The 26,424-nt window shown below is 41.1% G+C and overlaps 3 protein-coding genes across 6 annotated transcripts; 1 reads left to right on the top strand and 2 right to left on the bottom strand.

Moving 5' to 3' along the window:
• Nucleotides 1–215: 215 nt before the first annotated feature.
• Nucleotides 216–10,130, bottom strand: LOC129364611 (basic helix-loop-helix domain-containing protein USF3). 2 transcript variants are annotated; one of them, XM_055037368.1, is made up of 7 exons: nucleotides 10,043–10,130; nucleotides 9,508–9,634; nucleotides 8,686–8,717; nucleotides 8,480–8,562; nucleotides 8,291–8,387; nucleotides 2,988–7,765; nucleotides 216–2,538 (listed from the first exon to the last, which is right to left on the bottom strand). In XM_055037368.1, the coding sequence occupies exons 2-7, from the start codon at nucleotides 9,549–9,551 to the stop codon at nucleotides 745–747; spliced, it is 6,828 nt and encodes a 2,275-aa protein (XP_054893343.1). In that variant the 5' UTR covers nucleotides 9,552–9,634; nucleotides 10,043–10,130; the 3' UTR covers nucleotides 216–744. The 2 variants fall into 2 exon arrangements, with proteins under 2 accessions (XP_054893343.1, XP_054893344.1); XM_055037369.1 differs by having other exon boundaries at nucleotides 9,508–9,568; nucleotides 10,043–10,118.
• Nucleotides 10,131–10,968: 838 nt separating this feature from the next.
• Nucleotides 10,969–15,273, bottom strand: naa50 (N-alpha-acetyltransferase 50, NatE catalytic subunit). 2 transcript variants are annotated; one of them, XM_055037133.1, is made up of 5 exons: nucleotides 15,094–15,273; nucleotides 13,721–13,857; nucleotides 12,726–12,845; nucleotides 12,566–12,632; nucleotides 10,969–12,361 (listed from the first exon to the last, which is right to left on the bottom strand). In XM_055037133.1, the coding sequence occupies exons 1-5, from the start codon at nucleotides 15,099–15,101 to the stop codon at nucleotides 12,184–12,186; spliced, it is 510 nt and encodes a 169-aa protein (XP_054893108.1). In that variant the 5' UTR covers nucleotides 15,102–15,273; the 3' UTR covers nucleotides 10,969–12,183. The 2 variants fall into 2 exon arrangements, with proteins under 2 accessions (XP_054893108.1, XP_054893110.1); XM_055037135.1 differs by having other exon boundaries at nucleotides 13,721–13,854.
• Nucleotides 15,274–16,641: 1,368 nt separating this feature from the next.
• Nucleotides 16,642–26,207, top strand: atp6v1ab (ATPase H+ transporting V1 subunit Ab). Of its 2 annotated transcripts, none has more exons than XM_055037246.1 (15): nucleotides 16,642–16,789; nucleotides 19,441–19,546; nucleotides 19,937–20,065; nucleotides 20,571–20,785; nucleotides 20,859–20,996; nucleotides 21,075–21,226; nucleotides 21,301–21,463; nucleotides 21,551–21,659; nucleotides 21,959–22,081; nucleotides 22,657–22,771; nucleotides 23,988–24,051; nucleotides 24,130–24,333; nucleotides 24,417–24,511; nucleotides 24,598–24,769; nucleotides 25,805–26,207. In XM_055037246.1, exons 2-15 carry the CDS (start codon nucleotides 19,465–19,467, stop codon nucleotides 25,895–25,897), a joined length of 1,854 nt encoding a protein of 617 aa, XP_054893221.1. In that variant the 5' UTR covers nucleotides 16,642–16,789; nucleotides 19,441–19,464; the 3' UTR covers nucleotides 25,898–26,207. The 2 variants fall into 2 exon arrangements, with proteins under 2 accessions (XP_054893221.1, XP_054893222.1); XM_055037247.1 differs by lacking the exon at nucleotides 16,642–16,789 and adding an exon at nucleotides 18,950–19,096.
• Nucleotides 26,208–26,424: the final 217 nt, after the last annotated feature.

Below are 26,424 nucleotides of genomic sequence, written 5' to 3'. Positions count from 1 at the left end.
GTTATCAATAAGTATGCTAGCTAAAACAATCTAGAGATGATGGAAAGGTTTGTTCATCTGAACATTAGATTATCCTGGGCCTTTTCATTATACTGTTGGGCAGCAGTGTTATCTTCAAAGGCCAATTCATATCTGCTGTGATGCAGATCACTGCTGGAGTCTTCCTGCCTACTCAGATGAGTTAGAGTTTTGCATTTTTGAATACTAATTCTTTAAAATGAACTGGATTCTGAAAAGGAAAAAAAATCAGAAAAATGACAATGTTATCCTTATAAATTTTATTTAGCAATTTTATATTTACAAATACATAATCTAGCAACTTTGATATGAAATATTGGTATTTACAAAATAGCTCTTTGAAAAATCTGTACAGTATAACCTGATAAGTTAGTAAATTAAATTAGTAACTGTGCAGAAGGTTTCCTTTTGACCCAAAATTCAAGTTCTAAACTTTTATATTTTCTTCAGAACCAGTTTAACCAACATTTCAAAAAAGAGCATTCAGGACTTATTTTCATAAAATTCAAAAGCACTATAAAATTTTTAAGTGATTACTCTGACATTAGGCATGTCAAAAAAGGGGAAAAAAAACTACTGAAACTGAGTGGATATGTAAACAACAAATCCCCTCACATCAAGTGCTTTATGACTTCTTTAACATCGAAACAAACTACACATTTCAAACAGAAAATGCAATTGTTTGCTCTTGAACTACAGTCCAAAAAGGCATCACACTGAAACTCATCACACAGCTGAACTGCCATCATGGCCCAGGATGTGGCTGATGTTGTGGGCCGGACGATTGGGTTGCTTGCCAGAGTCAGCTGATGATGTGTTGGTGAGGGATAGCAGAGGGGACATCTGCATGGATGAGCCATCAGAGGGCATGCCGGTGGCGATTTCAGGGAACAACGAGGTGAGGCTGAAGTTGGAGATGTGAGGGGTGATTCCAGAAGATGGCATAGGAGGCATATCTGGAAGCAAAGGGAAACTGGCCTGACCAAACCCCACTGGTCGCGTAGGGGAGAGGATTGAGCTGAATCTGTTGTTGAGAGGAGGAGCGCTGGCCTTGTCGGCGCTCGGGCTTGTAAACATTTGGTTGGGAAAGTACTGGAGGGCAACATCACCGGGGAGGCTGGGATGGGCAGCTGGAGAGTAAGAGGGGTAAAAGGAGGGTAAAGTGTTCTGAGGCTCCACAGGGAGGAGGGACGGTGTGCGGGAGGTGCTGGGTTGGCTCACTGGAGGGATAAATGTAGAGTTTGCATTAATCGGAGGAGGAGGGTTCATCCCTCCCTCTGAAATAAAGGGGAACCCAAAGTTCTGAGCCAGGTGTTGGTCAGCAACAAGATTGTTGTCACTGGGAACCTGTGCGCTGTCTGCCATCAAGCGCACAATGGTGGTCCGGCGGTTCTCTCCCCCAGACTGAGGCCGGCCCAGCAGGACCCCTCCTCCTGAGGGCAAAGGTAGATGGCCCTCGGCCTCAAAAGGGTTGGTGGGTCTTTGCGCTCCCGATCGATGTCTCAGTTTGACGGGATGAGCGTCTCTGGGTATATGTCGGGAATGCTGGCTGACAGCAACAGGTGGTCTGGGGATGGCAGAGGATCGGCCGGGTTCAGAGCTGCTGTGGGGGGTCGGAGGGTGGGGCAGACCTGCTCGGATGCCGGGCCCTACATGCATATTACTGCTGACCTGAGAAATGTGGCCCTTGTTGGCCTCTGTGAGTCGCATAGCTGGGGCCTTCTGGGATTGAGGCACGCTCGGACTGGAGGCCTTGGCCTGGATGTCTCCTGATGAACTTCCAGGCATGCAGTTGTACTCCATGGTCACTGGGGGGCAACACTGAACTGCTCGCTGATGGTTGCTCTGCTCAGGAAGGTGGGGAGAAAGGAGGCTTTGCATGAAACTCTGGTGACAGCCTTCCTGTTCCCGAGGCAGCGCAGGGCCAACTTGGACTCCCTGAGGGCCGGGATGGGGTCCACTGTAGCTGCCACGATTTCTTACGTCTGCAGTGGGGCCAACGCTCATCCTGAATCCTCCCTGCTGCTGTCCCTGAGGGCCCCGCTGAGAGGGGGGTACCGACTTGGGAGCCATGTCACTCCCACGAGAGCCCTGAGCTTCAAAACTGCTGAGCTGATGCGTTCCCCCTCCACCAGCCATCGCCTTGAAGGACTGACACTCAGATATGCGTTGGTCAGCAGATGTAGAATGGTCAGATGAAAGACGGTTCTGAGGGTTGTGAACAATGCCAGCCTTCCCTCGCGATGTATCCAGGTAGCTGCGGAGGTCTGGTTGCTCTTGGGTGGCACCACGACCGGGCTGAAGATGGAGAGCCATGCGTTGTTGCTGATCCCCGCTAGTGGAGCTTTTACCGATGAGCGCCTCTGCAGAGTAGTTCGACACTCGGTGTCTCTCCTGTCGAGACGGAGCACAGGCCAGCTCAGACGAACGAGACACCGTGTTGGTGGGAGGAGAGATGAGCTGCTGCTCCAAGCTTCTAGCGCTCATCATCCTCTGCATAGCATTATGGTCCTGACCAGACTGCAGAATGACAAGTTAAAGACACAAAAACCTTTACTATAACAAAAAGAAGACAATAATATGTCATAAAATATTCCTCAGTAAAATGAAACAAGGATGAAATTCTGCAAATTATCATTTATCATCAATAAAAATGAGTTCAGTCGGCCAATTCCAGGGTTCCTTTACATTTTGATAGTTTCCTGTTTCGAAAAAAAGGTTATTGCAAATAAACTGCAAAAGAAAGAGAGCAAACAAAAGAAACAAGAGCAAAAGTGCTAAAGGAAGACAGCAAAAGAAAGAATGAAAGAGCTAAGAGTGAAAGAAAGGTTCTGTCATCTAAAACAAGCAGGTGCTAGTAGGCACTAGGAAGGTTTATAATTTAGAGGATGAACTTTAACAGCATTTCTTATTCAGATTCAAATAAATGTTCATACCCTACACATTACTAACATGCTACCCATACACACCTTGAGGTGGTCCTGCTGAGCCAGATGGCTGTTGTGATGGGCCCTGGACCCCACTGACTGGGCCTCGCATGTCTTGTCCTGATGCCTAAAGTGCTGCTGTTGAATCTGTTGCTGTAAATGCTGAGGATGTCTGGGATGAGAGTTCTGCTGCTGCTGCTGCAGCTGCTGTTGATGCTGAGTCTGGGGAGGCTGCTGGTGTGCCTGCTGCTGTTGTTGGTGTTGTGGATGAGAGGCTTGGTGCTGTGTTGGTTGTTGATGCTGTTGAGACTGTTGGTGGGACTGCTGTGGGTGCTGTGACTGCTGCTGCTGCTGATGGGAATGCTGATGAATTCCAGACTTTTCCAGATGATGTTGCTGCTTCTGTTGCAAGCCAGCAGGTGAGCCAGTTTGATTCCCTCTGACAATTCCCCGCTTCTTCTGGACATGCTGCTGCTGCTGTTGTTGCTGCTGCTGCTGCTGCTGTTGTTGCTGCTGCTGCTGCTGCTGCTGCTGCTGTTGCTGCTGCTGCTGCTGCTGCTGCTGCTGTTGTTGTTGCTGCTGCTGCTCCTGCAGCGCCCTCTGGTGTAGTGAGTGGCGCTGTGCAGGGTCAGATTGAGTCAGGTGGTGTTGCAGGTGATATAAATGGTGTCTCTGCTGCTCTTGTTGCTGCTGTTTCATGTAAAGGTTCCCTCCCAAATGCTGACTGGGTTGGCTAACAGAATGCTGCGGGTGACCCTGTGGCAGATGAAGGCCACCTGCCTGGTTCTGCTCAGGAGGACCTTGAATGGGGCAGTGACCATCAATGGGGCGCACTACTGGGCTCATGAAGGAGTTTGATGAGAAAAGAGGGCCTGCATTTTCTGAATTAATCCTAGTCATGACAGCTGCAGAGGTGGACGGCAGCTGTCCCAACATCATCTGACTGTGGTCTGGTGCTTTCACATCCATGTGGCCCACTGCGTTACCCGGAGGAGGGCAAGGCTTTGGTCGTTTTCCTGCATTTAGCATTGCTTCTTCTGGGGCTTGTCTTTTGGAAATGATCTTCCCATGTCGCTCACCTAACACACTTCCAGGTGGGCCTCTTAAAGCATTATTTTTCAAGGCAGCATACTCTACTACTTGGGCAGTGCCTGAACAGGTTGAGATGGCGTTGCTTGAGGGTTGGGACATATGAGTAGATGTCCCAGCTGGAGAGGGAGTTGACCCCTGCTGGGCCGTCATACTGGGGGAACTGGGATAGGGTTGGTGACTGGAGCTGGATCTTATCAGATTGTTAACACTAAGGCTAGTGGCTGTCCCACCTTGAGTTGAACTCTGAGACTGTCCTGGAGGGAGAGGTTGAGATTTTGAGCAAGCAATACTTTGCAGATGTCTGTTTGGCCCACTCACAGACACATCATGGTGTTTAGCCGCACCTTGGTCCATTAGTTTGGTTATCTTGCCTTGCTGCCCAGCTGAGCCTCTCTCTCTGCTGGAAGATACAGGTGGGGTTTTGGGGGAGTCCCATGTAGCTGAAGCAGTGTTGTCCCCTGAGCATCCTCCACTTCTTCTCTCTGGGCTGTCATGTTCTAGCATTGCCAACGCGAACATCTCCGCTTGTTCGGATGTAAACGCAAATGATCCAAAGGAGCTGGAAGACACACCAATGCTATGACCTGGAGGAAGCATTGATGCAACAGAGAATCCTCGACCACCAGCTCCCCCTGTGGTCATTGGAGAATCAGTCTGCCTGTTGGATGTCATATTCTGCTCCATTGCCTGGTCGTCCAGGTTTGTGTAAACTTGTTGAGACACTGCAAAGCCTTTCTTTAAGGGAACTTCAGACATCACCCCAACCAATCCATCTTTTCTTGCTGCTGTGGAAGGCCTCTCCTCCAAGGCATCCCTATCAATCCTTGTTGTCTGAGTTGGTTTGACTTCTGCAGGACGACACAAGGAAGGCGGGGGAATGTTCACATCATTTTGTTGTGAAGGAGCTCTTGAAGTACTAGCCTTTTTCTTAATTTCTGTAGTTGATGTGGAAACTGTGATAGAAGTGTCTGGAGCCAAATCAGTGGGTGATGAGGTGAGAGGTGTGTTGGGTGCAGAGGATAAAGAGGTGGACTGAGAAGAGGATGAAGTGATGGGCTGAGAAGAAGATGGTTGATCTTGGACCTTTGATTTCTGGGGAACAGTAGGTTGCACTGTGTTGGTATTCTGAGCCACTGATGCAGTGGTCTGAATACAGATTGGGGGCAAACACAAACTAGAATCAGAAGCAGAAGATACATGAGGGTCATTGGAAACTGCAGAGGTGACTGCAGTGGGTTTATTTTGTTTAGCAACAGAAGAAGCAGCAACTGGTAAGCTTTGCATTATGGTAGTTGTAGTAGTAACAGTTACCTGTTTAACCTGTGACACCAAAGGTTTGGTTACAGCAGAGCTGCTGTTAGAAACTGGAGTAATTTTAGTCTTGATTGCTAAAGTTGAGCCACTTGATGGCTTGATAGCTGTTTCACAGACGACCTTTGGTGCAGCTGAGTTACTCTGAGATGCACAGACAGAGCTTTTATCCTGCATCGGACAAAATACAACAGAGTTGCTGGATGAACTGCACACAATCATTTGCTGTGTGTTCTGACCTGATGCTACAGAGCATACTGCATCTCGGGACTCTGAAATTGTGGTGTCCATTGGGTGAACGTTTGCTGAGGACTGTAAAACTTGAGATGCTTTATCTTCAACTGCCTGGCTGTCTTTAGCAGTAGCAGATTTTTTGAGAGGAATTAGTTGTGCAGTCCTTAGCTCTTTCTTTGAGGGACATTTCGTCCTTTTAGCTACCACTCTCTTTGTGTTTACAACCATGTGGGGCTTTTTTCCTGAAGGCTTAGAGGTGCTGGAAGCTATCCCCGAAGGAACCTGTAGCTGCTGAGCAGGTAGAGCAGGTGAAGATCCAGGTACAGGTCCAGTGGGTGATGAGGTGACAGGTGTCGGGGTAAGAAGGCAACTGCTCTGGCAAGACCGAGGGAGGCCTTGAGATATGCTCTGGTTCAGACTGCTAAGGGCACCTAAAGTGTTGAGGGCCACATTAGTAGTGGGTTCCTCAGTGGTGGTGGGCTGTACCAGTTGGAGGGTGCTCTGACCGATCTGGGAGCTGCCTTTGTCAGAAGTTTTTACTGGCTTCAGAGCAAACACCTGGCCATTCACAGTGATTGTTTGTGGGGCTGTGGAGACTGGTGAAGAGGAGCATCCCTGGCTGACCTGCAGAGGATGGCTTACCTCAGGCTGGGTGGGACGAGGCAGGATATGCACGAGCTGCTTTCCCCCAACACTTTGTAAAGGAGGGACAGTCACTGAACTGGTTGTGGTCGGTGTTTGAGTGGAAACAGCAGGGAGCGAGGGAGGACCAATGCTCAGCTGGGAGCTCTGAGGAGCAGGCACAGCCTGACTGGGGGCTTGGATGATCACTATATGTTGACAAGGTGTTTGATTCGAAATGTCCTCTCTCACAACCTGCTGGGTGGGGCAGGCACTGGCCTGCTGCAGGATGACAACACTTGGATTGTTCGTGCTCTGAGGTGCAGTTACCCCAGGTGCTGCAGTGGTAGAACCAGCTGGGTTGACCTGCAGCACCTGCATAGTCTGCAGCAGGGGTAGCACAGCAGCTTGATGCTGAGGAACCAGGGTTTGCTGAGGCTGTGGAATGAGGGCTGTTGGAGGATGAGGAACCAACGACGCTGGCTGCAGAACTGCAGGCTGGGGCTGAGCAATCACAGCTGGCTGCGGTACTATGGCTGATTGGGGTACAACCGCACATTGAGGCTGTGTCCGGTTTAGAACAGCAGCTTGTAGCTGAGGGGTACTTTTGAATGAATTGGTTGGAATATGAGTTGTGATAGGTGCCTGCTGTAGAGGCAAATGTGGTTGCAGCTGGATTTGAACAGGATTAACAGAGGGTCTACTGCCCATAGGACATACTGTAACCTGTTGGACCGCTTGGGTGGTACTGCTGACCTCTGGCGCGGACAAACTCTGGCAAACTGGTTGGACTGTGTTTCCTGCCATCTGCAATGTTGTCCAGGTTGTCTGTGTGCTGCCTGCAGCTCCAGCTCTAAGAACAGTTTGATTGGCAGGAACTGCAGTATAGCTTACAGTTCTGATGGCAGTGTCCTGTGTCCCCAAAGAGGAACCTCCCGATGATGCAGAGGTTATGGTCTGGGTAGATGTAGTGCGTGTGGACACAGACTGCGCCGTGCTTTCGGTGGTATGTGGCGAGGCTGAATTAGCTACTAAGGGAATGCTCTGAGGCGGGGGATCAGGCTGCACCTGCTGGAGCAGGGATGTAGTGGCTGCAGGGATCTGGAGAGTTATGTAAGACACAGAAGGCGCCAAAGAAGGGCCTACAGCAGGTGTTTCAACCACACACTGCTCCAACATCCTCAGATTTGATTTTGACTGAGAGGGTGTTGTGGTTGAGCCTGGGAGCAGTGCAGGGGTGGTAGAAGTACTGACTTCTTCTATTGCATTAATTTGCAATCTGGCATCAGATGATGGCTGAATTGCTTCAGAGGACTTCTTTCCCAGGCTTGCCTGTTTCCCTGCAGGGCCGATCACATTGCCATTGGAATAAACAACAATTCTCTTTGGGAGCTGATGGGTAGGAGTCACTTTTGCCACTTTGGCACAGCGGTGCTTTCCCTTCCAGTGAATAGTTGGGTCTTCTAAAAGGCTAATATCATGAGCTTTGAGAAGCTCAATGTAGTGAGCGCTCTCCTTTCTCAGTTCATCCAACTGATGCCGCAGTCTCCGGATCTCTTCAGCTGCATAGAGGCAAAGCAGGTATTTGTATTTTTAGATAAATATTTAAGGAATTGACCAACATCAAGTGGAGCATAACTGTGCAGTGGTTTTCTTTTTCTTAATAGGTGCTACTTTTGGGGGCAGGACTGGATAAGCCATTGATTCTTTCTGCTTTCTCAAGATTGGGAGCTCTTTTACACAAGCCTCTGCTTCAACACACCAGAGTCAAATAATGAGGTCATTAGCAGGACTCTGGAGAATTTAACTGCATACTGAGGCAGTACTTCAGCCTCAGATATTTTGGACCAGAGATGCATCTAAAAGATGCCGGACACCGCCCCACATGCTACTTTAGAAACATGGCCGAATAAACTTATAGCTCTATCATTTTCATTATTATAATATATTGTTGGTATGCATAAAAACTTCAAGCGCAGCCTGTCACTTTGCTGTTGGTAGACTTGGTTGAGGGTTGCGGAATAAATACAAGATTCTTTTAAAGTTCATAAACATTTTTTTAAAAAAGTACAAACAAAAACCCTGACCTTGGACTTTATCACCACCGTCCAGAAGCAGTGTATCATTTTGTTTCTTCAGCTCAGTAATGTAGCGAAAAGCTTGGTCCAATATCATGTTCTTACTCTAAAAACAGAACATTGACATAAAATAAAACATACACATTGTACTAGATAGACACATGGATGATTGTATTTCAATAAAAAGCAGCTATTTACCTGTTTAAGTGCCTGAGAACACGGCAGAAGATTCCCAATGCGATTAATCCCCGCATTAATTTTCTCCTTTCTGTGTCTCTCAACTATATGCAGACACAAACAAAGAGAAAATACCTTTTATAATCCAGTTCAATTTTAGGTTTAAAAAGAAAAAAAAAAAAAACGGCCGACAACTCAAGTTGCAAAAGTAGCAGATATGATGTTACCTGCATTATGAGATTCTTTGTTTTTCTTCTTTCTGCAAAAAGTGAACAATTCATAATGCATTTAAAATATTTACAAAGATTATAGGTGGCCAACATAATTTTTGGTGCATTTGTTTCAAAGGAAAAAGAATAAATGAATATAAACATGTTTGGAGTAATTTCTTTCAAGTTAGACAAGGGGATACAGTGATCATCAGGATGAATATGAACTTGGGGTGCATTTGTACAAAGCAATCCCAGATCAGTCTGTACTTTGCCTTTAAAGTCATGACTCACTTCAATCAAGAGAAACAAATAAATAGGGCACAAAACAGAACTGAATGGACATTCGTTTAAATTTTATTCTGTTAATAAAGGACAAGCAGATATAGTCAATGGACTGACAGAAAAATGAATAAGCAATAAAACAACTTAAAAATTGTCAATGTTTTCCAGGAACACATTGACAATTTGAGGTGTTTTTTTTTTTACTTTTTGTTATCCTTTGCCATTAAAATATATCAAACACTGATATTGACATAACTGATTTAAGACATATCTTACGGTTTTAAATCAAATGATCAACAATTTGTTAAGCAACAAATGATCCAAACAATGGAGGATCATTTTCAATTAAAGGATTTAAGATGAACGTTTTCTTATATAAGGAAAGAAAAATGGGAGAAAAGAAAAACAGAATCAATGAGCAGTGCAATCTTTTTTTGTCAAAAAAAAGAGACAAAGAATGGGGAGCTTGTCTATTTAAGCAAAGCGTTTCCCATGCTTTGAATATACTTATTCTCTTTAAACTTAACATGTTCATATGTATATAAGCATACTCACTTGGGTTTTCGACCAGGTGTCTGAGTTTCAGTCATCTCTGGCATCCTGTTTTAACAGTTGCCTGAATGGTGAAAGGTACCAGTTAACGCATTCAACAACTGGACCTTAAGTCCGGTCTGTTCCCGTCCTGCACACAACACAAAAACGCTGTAATCAACAGCTACGTATGAACAACTATACTATGTTACATTTGGGCTTCCTCCAGAGCAACTGGATGCTAACATGCTAGTGCAGAGTAACCAAGCTTTATTGCAAACCTAAATGCTGTAACATTTAAACTTCTGCATAAAAACAGCTTATTTGATAAACTGTTCAAACAAATGTTCTACTTCAACATAATCATATCGACAACAGATGACGTTCAAACGTCAGTTTTGTCACTTAAACAGAAGCTATCAACCTGAGCATTTAAACTAGCTAGTTAGCCAACAGCTATCTTAGCTTACCGTTACCTAAATTATTGGACAAATTAAAAACGAAATAATTTACGTCCCATGTAACTAAGCGTCGCAAAACAAATGTAAATTCCACCAACCTCTAACTTCGGCATTGTGGTGAATATATGTTCCAGTAACAACTTAGACATTGGGAGCTAAGCTAGCAGAGTATTCAGCTCATCTCTCAAAACAATCTAGATACACCTAAATCCGTGCAGAAGAGGGTTGTACCTTCGAAACAGCCAATGGGATCGCGAGTGTAAGAAGTCTCAACCAATCACGAAACGGTAAGAAAAGCATCACTGTATGCGTTCGTGTCTAATGAGGCTCCATTAGTTTTCTAGGTACATGTAAAATGTGTACCTCCTCTATCTATCGAGAATCTATCCCAAGAATGTAAAGTTATATGATAAATACTACAAAAAAATTGTAGGCTAATAGAAATATATATATAAGGGGGAAATACTTTTTTCAAATTCCTATATTTTACAGTTGAAAACACCAAATTAAGACAATTATCTGAATTTAAATCGGACCAAACTTATCTTATCTCGGTCAGTTCACTTTATCAAAATTATTTCTACTAGCTAAATCCCATGTGAGATTTATTTATAAGTTTACGTATATTTGCAAACATCCTAGGTTTCCTTCCATAAGCTTCTCACAATAGTTTGTTGGATTCTAGCTCATTCCTCCAGACGGAACTGGTTTAACAGTCAAGTTTGGTTGTAGGCTGATATGCTCACACACAGGACAGATATCAGGACTTTGTTCCAGAACATGAAGTCTGTTCCCATTACACCACTTTGTTAACACTTTGTAACAACTTTGGTCATTGTCTATTTCGGAAACCCATATCAGCCCAAACTTTTACTTCCTGTCACCAAGTTTCTTTTAGATTTTTGAGTACATTTCTTCCAAACTGGAAGAAAAAAATTGACACTTCTGCAATGATCTGTAAATCGATCTGAGGTGCATCCAATTTGCAAAGCAAAGGAAATCAACCAGGCTGTGAAAAAAAACCTTTACTGCAAATAGTAATTCCTTTATTTAGACATTAAAAAGTCTTACAATATAGAGCTCCAGAAAAGATAAAATTCTTCAAAGAAAGCAAAAACATGCGTATACTACAGTCGAGAGAACAACTCTCCTTGCATGCAGAGGGTCAGAGCTTCTTCTGGGTTAAGAATCTATATCTGACCAAAACCTCCAGACCGTCATAAAAACTCATGAGGGCGCAATGACAAAAACTCCCCAAGTTTAAAGAAATCGCTGCCAAAGGTGTGTAAGAAATCAATATTTACCCACCTTAAGCAAATAAATTTACTAATGCCAAATCAAATCATTTAGTTAATTACTGATACATCTCCTAAAAGTCAATGACAGGGAATGTACCTATCAAAACCTCTCCAATACTGGAAATTCTTGTTTGGTTCCCCCCAAACTAAGCATTTCTAATTTTATGTTTTACACCCAGAGGAACCTCTGAGCCGTTTGCTGTGTAAGTGTAGAAAAAAAAAACTGTTTAGGGGAATTAAATTAAAAAACCTAGAGAATAAAGCTCTCTGGAAACCAAGAGTGGCGCCAACATTTTTCCACCACAACCAAACCATTCAGCCTCCCCTATGTCCATACTGAGGGGAAACATTTCTGCTCCTCCCATTTGGATGCATGAACAAACTGGTCTTGTTCACTTCCCATGAATCCCAGGGTTCAGGTAGCGAGAGAATTGTCTCATCTGCTCAACGGATCAGCTCCAGCTGATCAACTCCAAATTGACCAGCTAAGTGATGGTCTTGCAAAAACATTTTCACTGCTTCCTTTTTTCCAAAAATATAGATATGTCCCCATTAGGTTTGATAACCGCATAAAAAGAACTAAAACGCAAACAGAACAATTAGCAAACAGAACACCATCCCCGTCACCGTGTCTACTGATGTTCTGTGTTGGCATTTCATCATTGGAAACCAATTTGTGGTTAACAGAGTTTTCTGTCACTTTTCAAATAACCGCATGAAATAATGGGGAACAACAAAATATATATATATAAAAAAAAAAAAAAAATCACCTTTGCAAAATAAATGCAGCAATTTTTATACTGGAAAACTGCTTTCTCTTTCTAGCGTCCTTTTGAAGAAACTGTTGAATGTGTTGACCTTGGGGCATCTGTCACAGTTCTGTTTCTGCGTCGATGGGCACACACGCTTTTCTTTGTCCCCCCAAAAAAAGCTGTGTGCCCCTACTCTACTTTCTGAAGCTCCCCACTGGGTGGCGCACATGGACTGCGCAGGCTCTTCTGCAACACATGGGCATCTGCAGGTTCTATCCTCTTGTAGTAATTCTTTTTTGTTTCGATTATCTCAAAGCCAAATTTCTGATAGAAGTCGATAGCTGACTCATTGCTGATCTGCACATGACTGTGGAATGAGAAAGATACAGTTAGCACATCTGGAGGAATCTGTTTTTAATTACTCTTGAACCATTGTCAAAGGAGTAACACTTTAGACCAAATACAAGAAGAAGTAAAGATAGTCAAATTCCTTGTACATCTATCCTCAGTCAAAAACATTTAAATGTCAAACATCAAACACCCCCATTTTCTCCTGTATTTAGACACTTACAGGTAAATGTTGTCAAAAGTGCCATCCTTCTCGCAGATGTTTAGCACATGATTGAGCATCTTCGTACCTAATATAAAATCATAAGTCCAGATTCATAAAAAATGATGCAGAAAACCAAAATGAGTCACAACAGTATTTACACATGAATGGAGGTTCTCACCAATTCCAAGTCTACGGTAGGGTGCTAAACACCCAAGGGTCATGATATACAGCCTCTTCTGGTTCTGAGAGTGATCCACTCTGCAGCACACAGCCCCCACTGCAATGTCATTGAAGTATGCTGCAAGGCAAAAAATAACTAATGTTAACACCTAGCCTCGCATACATAATCTCTTATGATGCTTTAGGTATGACACTAAACAGAATGAAGTTAGAGGAATGCAGACATGTCTCAAAAATGTACATTTACAAAGTTTAATATTTTTTATCAGTCACTTCAAAAAATAAAACTCATTACACATGTTGAAATATTTGAAGTTTTTATTTCTTGCAATTTTGATGGTTGGGGCTTAAATATAATGAAAACCCAAAATTCAGTGTCAGAAATGTTTCAAATTGTGAAAAAGTTAAATAGAGAAAACTCATGACAGTAGTGATTTTAAGCTACTGCCTACTGCTTTCTAATCAGTTAATTAACTTAAATCCCCACAAAGGTTTGTTGAGTGTTTGAATGGTCTCTCACTCAGGAGTCAGTGGGGAATCATAGGGAAGACTGCTGACTGGACAGTCAAGCAGAGGACAACCACTGACACCCTCCACAAGAAGGGTAAGTACAAAATGCCTTTGTAGAACAAGATGGTTGTTCACAGTTTTCTGTATCCAAATATACTAATAGAAGGTTTAGTGAAAGGAAAAAGCGTTAATGAAAATTTTGCATCTTATTTGGGAATCAAGGTCCAAGATTCTGGTTGAAGAATGGAAAGACCCAGAATCCATTTTGCTCTACGTCCAGAGTGAATTTTCCCATCAGTGATGGTTTGGGGTGCTATATCATCTGCTGGTGTTTGTCCACTGGGTTTTCTAATGTCCACAGTCAACACAAAAGACTACCTGAAAAAATTTGAATGCACTTCATGCTTTCTTTTGCTGACAAGCTTTATGGAGAGGGTGATTTTAAGCTACTGCCTACTGACAACCTGCGGAGACATGTCTCACCTAGCTTTGCGAGCTCTCCAACTTCCAGCACATCTTTATAAAATTTGTCGTTGTAGCTGACAGGGAAGATGACTTGGTTCAGGCGTTTCAGCTGCTTAATGTTGTGAGGCGTAACATCCCCCAGCTCGATCCGGCTACTGGAACAAGAGCAAAACGGTCAAATAGCTGACAGAGGTAAATGTAGAAGAATTGTGTCTTATTTTCTTGCTAGATACTGTTGATCAAACCCACAAAAGACATAATTTGAAACATGATTAAGTAACTCAATTTATTTTCTTACTTCCTAAAGTATTCTGTTAACCCTCCCTGGCTGGACTCAATATGAATAATTTGAAAATACATATATGCTTACAAATATTTGTTGAGTATTTGATTTAAAACATACTAATAAAGAAGTAAAAAGAATGCCAAGAAAAAAAACGCGATCTGCAAACGTAAGTAATGTTGATAAAGTGTGTGTGGACAGAAAATTAAGAACTGTATAGCAAAATTGAAAAATGGACACATATGTTGTATTACTGGTGACAAATTACATCGAAAGTGAGTAGTTCTGATTTTTACAGTTACCTCTAACTAGTAGCTTCATTTAGAAACACATACATTAATTACATCAAGGTTTCAAAGTTTTCTTAATAAGAAGGAGACTCTAACCCAGAACTGTCTCTGTAAAGGTTCCACTGTAGTATTTATAGGACCTCTGCAAGCCCCGAAAAGGGCCTCGGATCACGTGTGTTATTCACAGGAATGTTCAATAACATTTATTTTATCCCGTCTTCCTAATTACCGAGGCTTAGAGTAATTTATACATGTGTCATTTGAAAATTTTGCCACAAATAGTTCAATTAAGAGCACCACAGTATGTGAGTGCAAACTTCATTCCTGTTACTTTGACAGATCGAGTTACACTAAAAAAGCTGAACTTCAGTTAACGTACTGGTGACTGTCCAACTAGAACACGCTTATAGTACAGTCTATACCGATAACTCGTTCGATGATTAGTCTGCTTTTATTAAGTAGAAGGACGCAGCAAACATAGAAAATCAGGATATCCCCGTCCTCTCTTTTTAGCTTAGCTTCGCTTTTGAGTCTTGCCTGACTCAGCCTCCCACTAGTAGCACCTAAATGGTTAGCTTAGCATATTAGCGGTGTGGACGAACAGAAAAGCGGCTTAAGATAAAAACAACCACAATAGAGCAGTTTCACTAGCTGTCTTGTCGCTCATATCCTCTCATACACTTGTCTAGATTCAGCTTAGTTGGCTAGTTTGCGTCGTCTTCCCCCATGCCCACCTCCCTTTTAAGAAAAAAAGACAGGCATGAAAAACTTTAGTCGCGCTAAGCTACATATTCGTGACTCAAAAAGCTTAGACTCACCCTTTCATTTTACACAGATATTATCCCTGTTTGAGATTAGGCTTGACTTAGGCGCTGTCTGGGGTACAAGTTAAGAAATTGAACAGAGTAAGGGTCAGGGATGCCTCCTGTTCTACCCTCCACATGTAGCGAAGGATTCGGTTAGCTTAGCCGCCACACTACCACGGCAGACTGTCAACCCTGAACCCCTCACGTAACTAGAAAAATCTGTCCTGAATTTAGTCTGTTAGGCTGTGTTCAGCTCTGAAGGAGATTGTATAATTAAACAACGATGAGCCAAACTATATGATAACATTCAGAATTACTACTTATTTATGGGAAAGATTAAGTCTAGAGCAGTCATCTTCGTAAATTTAAGATTTGCATGTAGAACGAACCTGCGAGTCTAAAACCAGGGTAAAATAGTCAAAGTTAAATGAAAACCGCCTTTTTAATCGTAAAGTCTCGCATGGAAAGCAGAAAGTATTAGGCAACAATTTGGATAATAAAATGAACTGCTACTAATTATGACGTTAATACAAATTAAAGTGTCTCACATAAAGTAAACTCCACACACAAAACGTAAGATACCTTACTCTATTTGAAGACCAAATTGTTTTGGTGTAACATTTAGCTAGCAATGATTAGTGTCTACTAATTGAAAAACTGTGTAGCACGAACACAAAAATTTGTAATAATTAAATTTGATTTCCGATTTAGTGAAGGGATAAAGGGTCACTTAATTACATCGAAAGATTTTTATTTATTGTTTTATTTATTTATTTATTTATTTAGCAAATTATTCCACCAGGCTTACCAAGCTAATGCATGAAACAGTTATAATAACGCCACACAAAAATGTACATTTTTATATATTCAGTTGTCAGTTTAATTTTGTAAAACAGAATTAGGGCTGGGCCTCGTATATATGATTTTGGAAAATTTTTATCATTTTAGTCTCATCATAATCATAATATATGGTAATATTACTAAACTGAAATTATGAGTTGAAAGTCTTTAAAACTTCACAAATCTAAATGATTTTAAACGTCAAACTAGTGCCTGATTGTCAAAATTGCCAAAACCAAATTCGTTTTTTTGTGTTTTTTTTAACTGTATGTCATAATTCTGGACTTAAAACCTTTAAAATACGTTTAAAATCGACTGTATAATTTCTTTATGAACTTAGTGCATTTCAATAATGTTTCTGAATATCAAACATGTACATTTTAAGCTCATAATTTTATGTTTGCTGACTGTGCTTCCACAGTCACTCGCTGTTTGAAGAGCTTCGGCCCTGTGCCGTTCATGGTCGATTCGGCTTGGTGTTTCAGCTCATAAAATGAATAATTGTAGCCAGCTCCCGACTAAGGAATTTGTTTTTTCTCTCAATAATATATGTTTTTGTGTAAAAAAAATACAAATAAAAGACAAAAAGATGTTTTGTATTAGTGAATGAAAAAGCACGTTGATACCAAAATATACGATCTCGTTAGTAAATTGAACCAAATAATCTGGATCTCAAAAAAAATACGTAATTCCCATCCCTTGTACGGGGGTGGATCCAAAATGGCGGTAGTTACCAGGGCCTTACAGTTAAAAAAAACTAAAAGGCGAGTGAATGAAGTCAGCTGACACCAGCCTGCCGTCACGCACCGCAGTAGCCAGTCTTTTTCCTTCGAGGCAAGACATTTAACGACCACTTCTCGATCAGACGGTAACAAAATCTATATATTTATACCGGGTTCAATGGTTTTGTTATTTGTAACAAATAAGGTTTGTTGTGCTCGTGTGTTGAAATGAAACCGCTTAGCTTAGCGACAAAACGATAGAGGCAGCAGTTTTTTTCTGAACCAGGCCGACAGAAACATCTTACCATTTAGCATGATACTAAATTATAGTTACATTCTAGTTAACGTTGGTTTTTTGTGTAACGAACCAAGTTCAGTTCAGAGACATTCTTATTTTTGATTTTACGACTGGATTATATCCGCTCTCCGCAGTGCAAATAAAGATAGACAGTCATTTCGAGGAAACCTGTCCGACATCCCCGAATTCAGATTCAAAGCTCTAATCTCAACTCGATATAAAGCATCAAATTGACATTGGATTTTTCTAAGCATTAGCATCTCTACTGTTTACACGGGAGTCTGGTTTGACCAAATGAAATAATGGATCAGAGTTAGCTATCTTACAAGGTTTTGCAGGTAACATCACCATGTTAAAATGTTCTGCGTGACTATCCCGCATACATGATACAAACAGGAGTTTATTTTTGCCCTTTCTCTTGCCTACAGCACATGAGACAGGAAATACAATCTATGCTTTATCTCTGCCTTTTTAACAAGAGGGCCCCCTTTTCCAAATATACGAAATTGGAAAACAGGAGATATTTTCCTCTTTTCACAATTATTGATTATCCAACTCACTGTGGATAATGATCATTTTTTTGTAGATCAAGTATTGTCAGGTGGCACGGCTTCTCCAGAGTTTCCACACAGCTAAAAAAAAATCTACTTCTCAGTCTGAAACTATACTCATTTTCCACTTCCTTAAAAGAGAGTGGGAAGCCAGTCATGTGCCAGAATCATATGATCAAGTGAAGGTTAAAGTCTGGTTTCATAGATCATATGGCTAACGTTTATGAGAAAATGGTTTGACCAGTATTGTTTTATCAGAATTTATAATTCAGAATTTACAATTCATTTGTAAATTCTGCTGAGTTGAACGACAGCCACTATAAAAAGCTTATTACAAGGTTTGTGACAAGGCTATATACCATGAAATGTAAATGTGTCCAAAAGGTCCTTCAATAGAGACTTTAATACTATTTTAAATGTAATTCTGGAGAACGGATGTACATTTACAATGAAAGACTTTATTTACACAGTATGTCTTTAGGGATCTGATGGGAATGATTATCATGTCTTCCTGAATGTGCCAATATAAATGTACCAAAATATATAGTCACTGATAAAGTTTTCGGGTATTCTTTGCTAGTATCATATTTGATCCCTTTTTACCTTCAGAACTGTTGAAAATATTTTTGTATTTTTGGTCCATGTTGACATGATAGCCTTACACAATTCCTCCACATTAGTTAGTAATCCAGATCTCCCATTCCACCACATTCCAAAGTTGGTCTGCTTGATTAAAATCTGACCATACAGTTAAACTATTTTCATGTCCAATTAATCAGCTTTGTGATGTGGCACATTATCTTGCTGGAAGTCATGCAGCCGATTTGTTTATCTCTGTCTTGCATGCCTTTCTGTGGAAGCCCGAGAGATAGTTTAGTGTGAAAAGCATTTTCTGAAACACTCAGGCCACCAGCTCACCTGGCACCGATGATCATGCTGTTATCAATCACTTAAATCTCATGCTTATGATGCGTTTTAAACTGAGCTCATAAAGATGCCTAAATGCATTAAACTTCTGCCTCATCAGTCTTCTGTTTGAATATGTTAATCTTAGTTGATGTGTTTTGTTTTCTCTTCTTTTGTGCTCTAAACAAGTCATACAGTTAAAAAATAAATGAAGAAATTAGATGATTTTTATATTATAGGTTTGCATTTTTGTTTTTTGTATTTAAGCAGATGGTCTCATACAGTATTTGACGGAATGCTGGTAGAAATATTTTCAATATCACATTTAGATCGACTCTGTTAATGGGCTCCGCTTCAGTTTAAGCTAGATCAAATATTTAGCTGACTAGCATCTTTGGATTTAAGTTTTTATTTTGTTGTGCAGTTTATTTCTACTAGAAATCAAAGAAGAAGAGTGTCTCCTTTGGTTAAATTTTTGCAGTACTTCCGCTGACCTTTTGGTGGCGCTGCTTTACTCATGCCCAGTTGGTTGGAGCAGCCAGGCGTAAGCAGGAAGATAGATGTGTACATCAGTAAGAAGGGCATAAAAGGACACAGGGAGAGCAGCAGTCATTAAATGCAGAAAATTGCACTTTCTTGTAATGTCCACTTGCTTTGAGACGGACTAATTTATGCTTCAGTTTGTTGTACATCTGAAGGTAACTGTGGAGTCGGCTGCATTGGGGGATGGGTTTGTCACGACTGCTGACAGCTTGAGCTGCTGCTGCTGCTGCTTTGCTGTACAGTTTGTGCAGCAAACGATTTCACCATCAATGTTGTTTATGGAGTTTTGGAAATAACACTAATGTGAAAAGAGACTGTTATTAGCTTTATTTTAATATATGTACTGCTTTGAATGTTATTGCATTCAAATGACAGCTGATTTTATAGTTCTCTGACAATCATCATCTGTTTTTGTTTTGGCAGAATGAATTTAATCAATAGATTTGTAATTCATTTTGATGTGTTTTTTTTTTTTTTTTTTCTTGTCTATTCCGCTCAGGACTCAGGATACTAACCAGTGAAGATGGACATGTCCAAGCTGCCCAAGATCAGGGATGAGGAGCGAGAGAGCCAGTTTGGATATGTTCATGGCGTCTCTGGACCAGGTCGGCCGCCATGGGCTCACATATACACAGATACATTTATAAACAAAGATGTAGTCACATTTGAGTTGCAGCCTCTATTAAGTGCAGCCCAACAAGCTTAAATATCTCTTGTGTTCTCCAGAGAGTAAACTTTTTATTCCATTCTTCCTGTCACTCTCTTATAAAGACCACATTTGCTCAAAGAAAAACCAGAGATTATCGTATTCACAAGTTTTTCTACCTAAACTTTTGATCAGCGCTGCTCCTCATAGTGGAGGCACTTTCTGATTAATACTATTTTTGCTTGTCAATCTGCATGCTATCTAATGCAGCTTAAACAAACTTTCATTCATGCAAAAACATAATTTATTATTTATTTTAGTTAAAGATAATATTTCTCCTGTTTGTCAGTGGTGACGGCCACGGCCATGGCAGGAGCAGCCATGTATGAGCTGGTTCGTGTCGGTCACAGTGAGCTGGTGGGGGAGATCATCAGGCTGGAGGGAGACATGGCCACCATCCAGGTCTACGAGGAGACATGTATCCTTACTCTTTACCTATGTCGATTAATCAAATTGTTGGTGTTTGACGATTCAATTTTCGGAAAACTATTATGTTTTTCATCATTGTATTCTGTTGGTTTCCATTGTTCATAGTGATAATAACACCCCCAAGGCTGCCATTTTGTTTGACAAGCATGTTTTACAGTTTCTGTTTACCAGAACTTTGAATTCACGTTAATTCAACAACAGAATATTAGGGCAAGGCTAAGAATAAAAATTAAAAAAATTATGGAAATAAGACACTTTTTGAAAATATTTTGTTTTGTAATTTCTTTTCTTTTTTGTTAAGATAAAGAAAGCATGAAAAAAATTATTAAAATTGGATCTGGTACGATCTAATGAGAGATTTCATTTTTATGCCATATCATGGAGCAATATTTAAAGGTTGCACTTAACAAGGTAGGGCAATTGCGTCAAGGAGTTTATTTTGAACACAACTGTTCATTCTTGCCATCGGTGGGTTTTTCTGAATGTAAATTCAGCTGGTGTGTCGGTGGGAGACCCTGTGCTGCGAACAGGAAAGCCTCTCTCTGTCGAGTTGGGTCCAGGTATCATGGGCTCCATCTTTGATGGTATCCAGCGACCCTTAAAGGACATCAATGACCTCACACAGAGCATCTACATCCCCAGAGGAGTCAACATCGGCGCCCTCAACCGAGACCTGAAGTGGGAGTTTTCTCCCAGCAAGAGCCTGCGAGTATGACTTTCGTCTTGAGATCATTTAGATGAGATATCTCTTCTGTACTGATCTTCCCTTTTCTTAACAATAGGTTGGGAGTCATATCACAGGAGGAGACATCTACGGCATGGTCTATGAGAACTCTCTTATCAGGCACAAAATCATGCTTCCTCCCAAGAACAGAGGCACTGTGACCTATGTGGCTCCACCTGGAAACTATGACATCTCTGTAAGTTCGGCAAATTATCTCTTTGCCTGGCGTCTGTCGGGCCTCGCTTTGGGTTAACTTTCTGTCTCTTTCCATCAGGATGTGGTGATGGAGCTGGAGTTTGAGGGTGTGAAGGAGAAGTTTACTATGGTGCAGGTGTGGCCTGTCAGACAGGTCAGGCCTGTCACAGAGAAGCTACCTGCCAATCACCCACTGCTGACCGGACAGAGAGTGCTGGACGCCCTTTTCCCGTAAGCTTCTCTTGGAGGATTTAAAATGTTTTGAAGATGTTCTCTTAATCCAAGGCTTCTCTTCCTGTACGAAGATGTGTGCAAGGAGGAACCACAGCCATCCCTGGAGCCTTTGGCTGTGGAAAAACCGTCATCTCTCAGTCACTGTCCAAGTACTCCAACAGTGACGTCATCGTCTATGTAGGCTGCGGGGAGCGCGGTAATGAGATGTCAGAAGTACTGCGAGACTTCCCTGAGGTGATTCTTGGGGTTTTATCAAAATATTCTCTTGGAAGCAAGTTAACCTAATGCTCGATGCAACTGACAGTACTGTCTGATCATCAGCTAACCATGGAGGTGGATGGAAAGACGGAGAGCATCATGAAGAGAACAGCTCTGGTGGCTAACACCTCCAACATGCCTGTCGCTGCCAGAGAGGCCTCCATCTACACAGGTGAAGCCAACAATAACACCGCGTCACTAATTCATACTGTGCATCGTGAGATTATTCATACCTCTTTGAACTTGTCTTATGGCAAGTTATTATGGCAGTCATTTTAAAACCAGTTGGTTTTAATGAGACCGACTAGTTTGTGTTGGTCTCATTGAAACACACTACAGTTTGTGACTGCATTATGGCAACAATAGGTTTGAATATTTTTGCAAGGCACACTAAATCCTGGTAGCAATTGGACATTGACTATTTTTCTTATTTTTGTTACTTTTGAGCACATAATTAAAATGTGTCTGTAGGAATCACGTTGTCCGAGTACTTCAGGGACATGGGATACAACGTGAGCATGATGGCCGACTCCACTTCACGTTGGGCTGAAGCTCTTAGGGAGATTTCTGGACGTCTGGCAGAAATGCCTGCTGGTAAGTTTGGAGACAAGGGAAAATTCTGCTCTATTAATGTGGCGAGGCTCTAAATACCACACAAACATTCAAAAGGAACACAAATGTAAAGCATCAGAGTTCATTCTGGACTAAGGTGGACTAAAAAAAATTCACCTTTTATGCAAATGATTAGCTTAGTTTTGCTAAAAGACATAATTCTGGCATTTTGTTTCTGTTCAAGGAAGGAACATTTCCTCTATCACAATGTGTTGTGATGTTTAATATGAGCACATCACAGCTAAAAACCTTTTACTGTGAAATAGACTTCTGTCAATGAAATTATGAAATTCTAGTTTTCACTTCCTCATATTTAACTTCTCAAATGAAGCATGTGGCGGATATAGTTCCCTAAAGATTCTGCCATGTAAATTGATCAGCGGCAGCTGCTGCACTTTTTGTCTGTTTACGGAGTTTACGCCTCACACTTTTTGCTTTTGATTTATGAATAGTTTGCTAGTGGAGCATTGCATCGTTTCATTTCAGTATTTGAACCTGAATAGAAGAAAAGTAGGTCGACTCTCAGCATGCAGCGTAACCTCTGTTTCCACCCTCAGACAGTGGATATCCAGCCTACCTGGGCGCCCGACTCGCCTCCTTCTACGAGCGTGCAGGAAGAGTAAAGTGTCTGGGCAACCCTGAGAGGGAGGGCAGTGTCAGTATTGTTGGCGCGTGAGTACAACTTTCTGTCACTAGAGGGAGACGAAGTTTACTACACAGTCTGCAAAAGTATGGAATTGAAATGACAGTATGTTTCAAGTCTGTGGATATAAATGCAAAATATATATTTGTATTTCCACACATTATTTCCCATCCTGGACATTATACCCAATTCTAGAGTTCTAATCTACTCTGTTCTACTTTACCCCTGGCCTTTCTTCCATTCTTTTTTTGTTCTGATAGTCTTCACTCTCTCATGCTCTTGCTTTCATTCTTTTCCCTGTATCTTGTGGTCTTTCTTCTATCACTCTTTTTGTCTTCCTTACTTATATCCTTATTTCTTTTTCTACCTTTTTGCCTATTTGTCCTTCTTTCCGCACATCCTTTTATTTCTGTCCTTGAGTCCTACCTCCTTTCCTGGTATTCTTCCTATTTTTCTTATGTCCTGCTTCGTTTCTCCCTCTTTTCATATGCCATTATTCCTTTTTGTTCTTCTTTTCAGCCTTTGTTGTAATCTTACCTCCTTTTCTTTTGTATTTCCATCCTTTTTTTGTCTTACATCTCTTTATTATTCTTTCTTTGTGTTCTGTCTTCATTTGTTCCTTTTGCTTGTCCTTGCATCTTTTTCCATTATGTACATTTTCCCTTCTTCTGTCCTTCACTTTTTGTCCTTATTACTTCTCTTTTTTGTGTCCTTCATTACTTTTAATTTCTTGTGTTTTTTCTTCATTTTGTTGACTGTGCTGCAACTCCATCCATCCTCATGTTTTTCCATCCATCCAGTTTTTCTGTTCTTATTTCCTTATTTAGTCCTGTATTTCATTTTTCCTTTTTCCCATTTATTCATTATTCTGCCCTTCTTTATGTCCCCTTCTTTTCCTGTTTTCTTTCTTCTTTTGTTATGCTTTTTTAATTTCTATTCATGCTTCTCTCCTTCTTTCCTTTTTCCGTGTATCCTTCTGTGTGTCTGATTTCATGTCCATTTTTTATTTTTATCTCCAATCTCATTCCTTGTTTCTCTCCTTCTTTCCATCTTTTACTCCCTTCCTTTCTTCTTCCTTGTGTCCTTTCCACTTTCCTTGTAGCCTTCATCCTTTGTTTTCTTGTATCCTTCCAATCCTTATATAGTTCAACACTTGTCATAATTTTTTTTCTTTTGCCTTTCCTTTCTTTTGTCCTATTTGTTGTGGAAGATGGTAGTTTAATAAATCGTTTGCTCTGCTCTCAGTGTATCACCACCTGGTGGCGACTTCTCTGATCCTGTTACTTCAGCCACGCTTGGTATTGTGCAGGTAAGCAGTTGCTCTCTTCTCAAACACACCTGCACTATCAGTGGTAGATGCTTCAGGTGTGTGTCATCCCCTCCTCAGGTGTTCTGGGGCCTGGATAAGAAGCTGGCTCAGAGGAAGCACTTTCCCTCCGTCAACTGGCTGATCAGCTACAGTAAATACACCCGCGCCCTGGACGAATATTACGACAAGCACTTCCCAGAGTTCGTTCCGCTGCGTACTAAAGCAAAGGAGATCCTGCAGGAGGAAGAAGATTTGGCCGAGATTGTGCAGCTTGTTGGAAAAGTAAGTCACAAAATATATTCTGCTTTTGTTCGTCGAAGAACCTAAATCCATTCACTATGAATTAAAGATGAATTTCCTTCTAGGCTTCATTGGCAGAAACTGACAAAATCACTCTAGAAGTGGCCAAACTGCTTAAAGATGACTTCCTGCAGCAGAATGGTTACACCCCATATGACAGGTACCATGGGGGCATTGTCTACTTAGCACTGCCTCTACCACATTCTAAAAGAACTATTATAGTTACTGAATAATTTACTTCCTCAGGTTCTGCCCCTTTTACAAGACAGTGGGCATTCTGTCCAACACGATAGCTTTTTATGACATGGCCCGGCATGCGGTGGAGACCACGGCCCAGAGCGACAACAAGATCACCTGGGCCATGATCAGGGAGCACATGGGAGAAATCCTCTACAGGATTAGCTCCATGAAGTTCAAGGTAAATTCAGGGGACTGTGAAGGTTTATGGGTCTTGTATAAATTCAAAGGGAATGTTCGAATAGAGCTGGACGACAAGGCTTAAACATAAAATCTCAGATTTTATTTTTTCATACCGGATCCAATTTCTAAATTTTATAGATTTGATTTTGTTTTGCTTTGTTTCCTAAAAAAGAAATTTCAAAGGATAAAAATATATTTTTCAAAAAATGGCTTTTATTTCAAACATTCAGTGTGCGAGATGAATCGTAGAATATTGTGGCTGGGCTTTGAGAATGTTTCTTTTAAGGAGAATATGGTCATAGTATCAGCAAAACAAATACGTAATTTCACCAGAAAAAAAAAACACCTTAACATTGCCAGAAGGAATTTGTTTTAATGAGAAAAATAGTTTGTTAGTTATCACGATTTGACGTGACTATGTCAGTTCATGCTGCTCTTTCTTTGAAATAGATACCATTTTTTGCGTGAGCATTAAAAAAAGTTGTCCTCCTACTGATAATAATTTGATGCTCATGTGTGAAAAGGTTAAGTATTATCTATAAAACGTCTACTGATGAACAACGAATGTAGATTATCAACATTCCTAATTTTATTTTTTTATTTTTTGTGTCTCCGAAAAATAAAAAAATCCTAATATTACAGCTGTATTCTTGTAACATTTTAATGTTTTGACTTTATCTTTGTAATTTAAAAAAAATATCTAATTTGGGTCTAATACTGCATCAAAGATTTGGCCTGAATTCAAAGACCAGATAAACAGAAGCTATAAAACATGCTTGTCAAACAACATGGTTGGCATTGAGTGTGGTGACATCACTCTGAACTATGGGAACCCAAAGAGTGCATTGTGAAAAAAAAAATCTAGAATTCCAAAAATTAACTAATCAAAAACCAAAAATTTGATTACATTAATTTATTATTGGTTTTTCCATTTAGAATGAAAGTAAAACGCTGAGAGTTTGTAGCTTCTAGATGTGAGCCCTAATTCTCACTGTTTGACTGGATTTCTGTGTGTGTGTGTTTTTGTTTGCAGGACCCGGTTAAGGACGGCGAGGCCAAGATTAAGTCTGAGTACGCGCAGCTTCTGGAGGACATGCAGAACGCCTTCCGCACGTTGGAGGAATAGGCTCACGCTGCCCTTCTAGTCTTTCCATCTCTACTCCTCCACCGCTGAGCACATTCCACCTCTGTGTATTCCCAGACATCGTGTGCTTCTCTGTGATCCTCTGTGTGCGAGTGTGTGTGTGTGCGTGTGTGAAACTTAGTGTGGAGGGGAAAAAGAGAAAGCTGTACTGTATTCATTATTTGTCGCCTCATACAGGCGTACTCTGGATCCTCTGCATGGTCACTGACTGTGTGTGAGTGCTCGTATGTGAATGTGTTAAATATGTGTGCGTTACTTTTTTTTTATTTACACGGTTTCTGTGTAGCTGTGTTGCTTTTCCTGAAAATTTTTCAGTTAATGTGTTGTAATTCAGACCATCTGTACAGAAGAGTATTGAATATAAATTTAAGATCAGTCTATTTATTGCCAGCATTTCTTCTGTTGTTTTTGCTGCTGTTTTTTTTTTTATTTTATTTTGTTGATGTTTTTATGGTTGTATTTCAGGCTGTGTAGTGCTGTGTACTTTGCTGCGTGAAAGTCCAACTGTT

Source organism: Poeciliopsis prolifica, unplaced genomic scaffold (genome assembly GCF_027474105.1).
Source record: "Poeciliopsis prolifica strain line A6 unplaced genomic scaffold, Auburn_PproV2 SCAFFOLD012, whole genome shotgun sequence".
NCBI lineage: Eukaryota > Metazoa > Chordata > Actinopteri > Cyprinodontiformes > Poeciliidae > Poeciliopsis > Poeciliopsis prolifica.
The sequence above is the reverse complement of the archived record's forward strand: the minus strand, read 5'-3'. Positions and strand labels throughout refer to the sequence as shown.

Coding starts and splice junctions, on each gene's coding strand:
- LOC129364611 (XM_055037368.1), bottom strand. CDS start 9,551: ATGCCAGAGATGACTGAAACTCAGACACCTGGTCGAAAACCCAA. Junction 7,766..8,290: donor CGGTGGTGATAAAGTCCAAG/GTCAGGGTTTTT, acceptor GCCTCTATGCAG/CTGAAGAGATCCGGAGACTG. Junction 2,539..2,987: donor CTCAGCAGGACCACCTCAAG/GTGTGTATGGGT, acceptor GTCATTCTGCAG/TCTGGTCAGGACCATAATGC.
- naa50 (XM_055037133.1), bottom strand. Junction 12,633..12,725: donor CTACCGTAGACTTGGAATTG/GTGAGAACCTCC, acceptor ATTTTATATTAG/GTACGAAGATGCTCAATCAT. Junction 12,362..12,565: donor ACTTTTGACAACATTTACCT/GTAAGTGTCTAA, acceptor CTCATTCCACAG/TCATGTGCAGATCAGCAATG.
- atp6v1ab (XM_055037246.1), top strand. CDS start 19,465: ATGGACATGTCCAAGCTGCCCAAGATCAGGGATGAGGAGCGAGAGAGC. Junction 20,066..20,570: donor CCAGGTCTACGAGGAGACAT/GTATCCTTACTC, acceptor ATGTAAATTCAG/CTGGTGTGTCGGTGGGAGAC. Junction 24,770..25,804: donor TTAGCTCCATGAAGTTCAAG/GTAAATTCAGGG, acceptor TTTTGTTTGCAG/GACCCGGTTAAGGACGGCGA.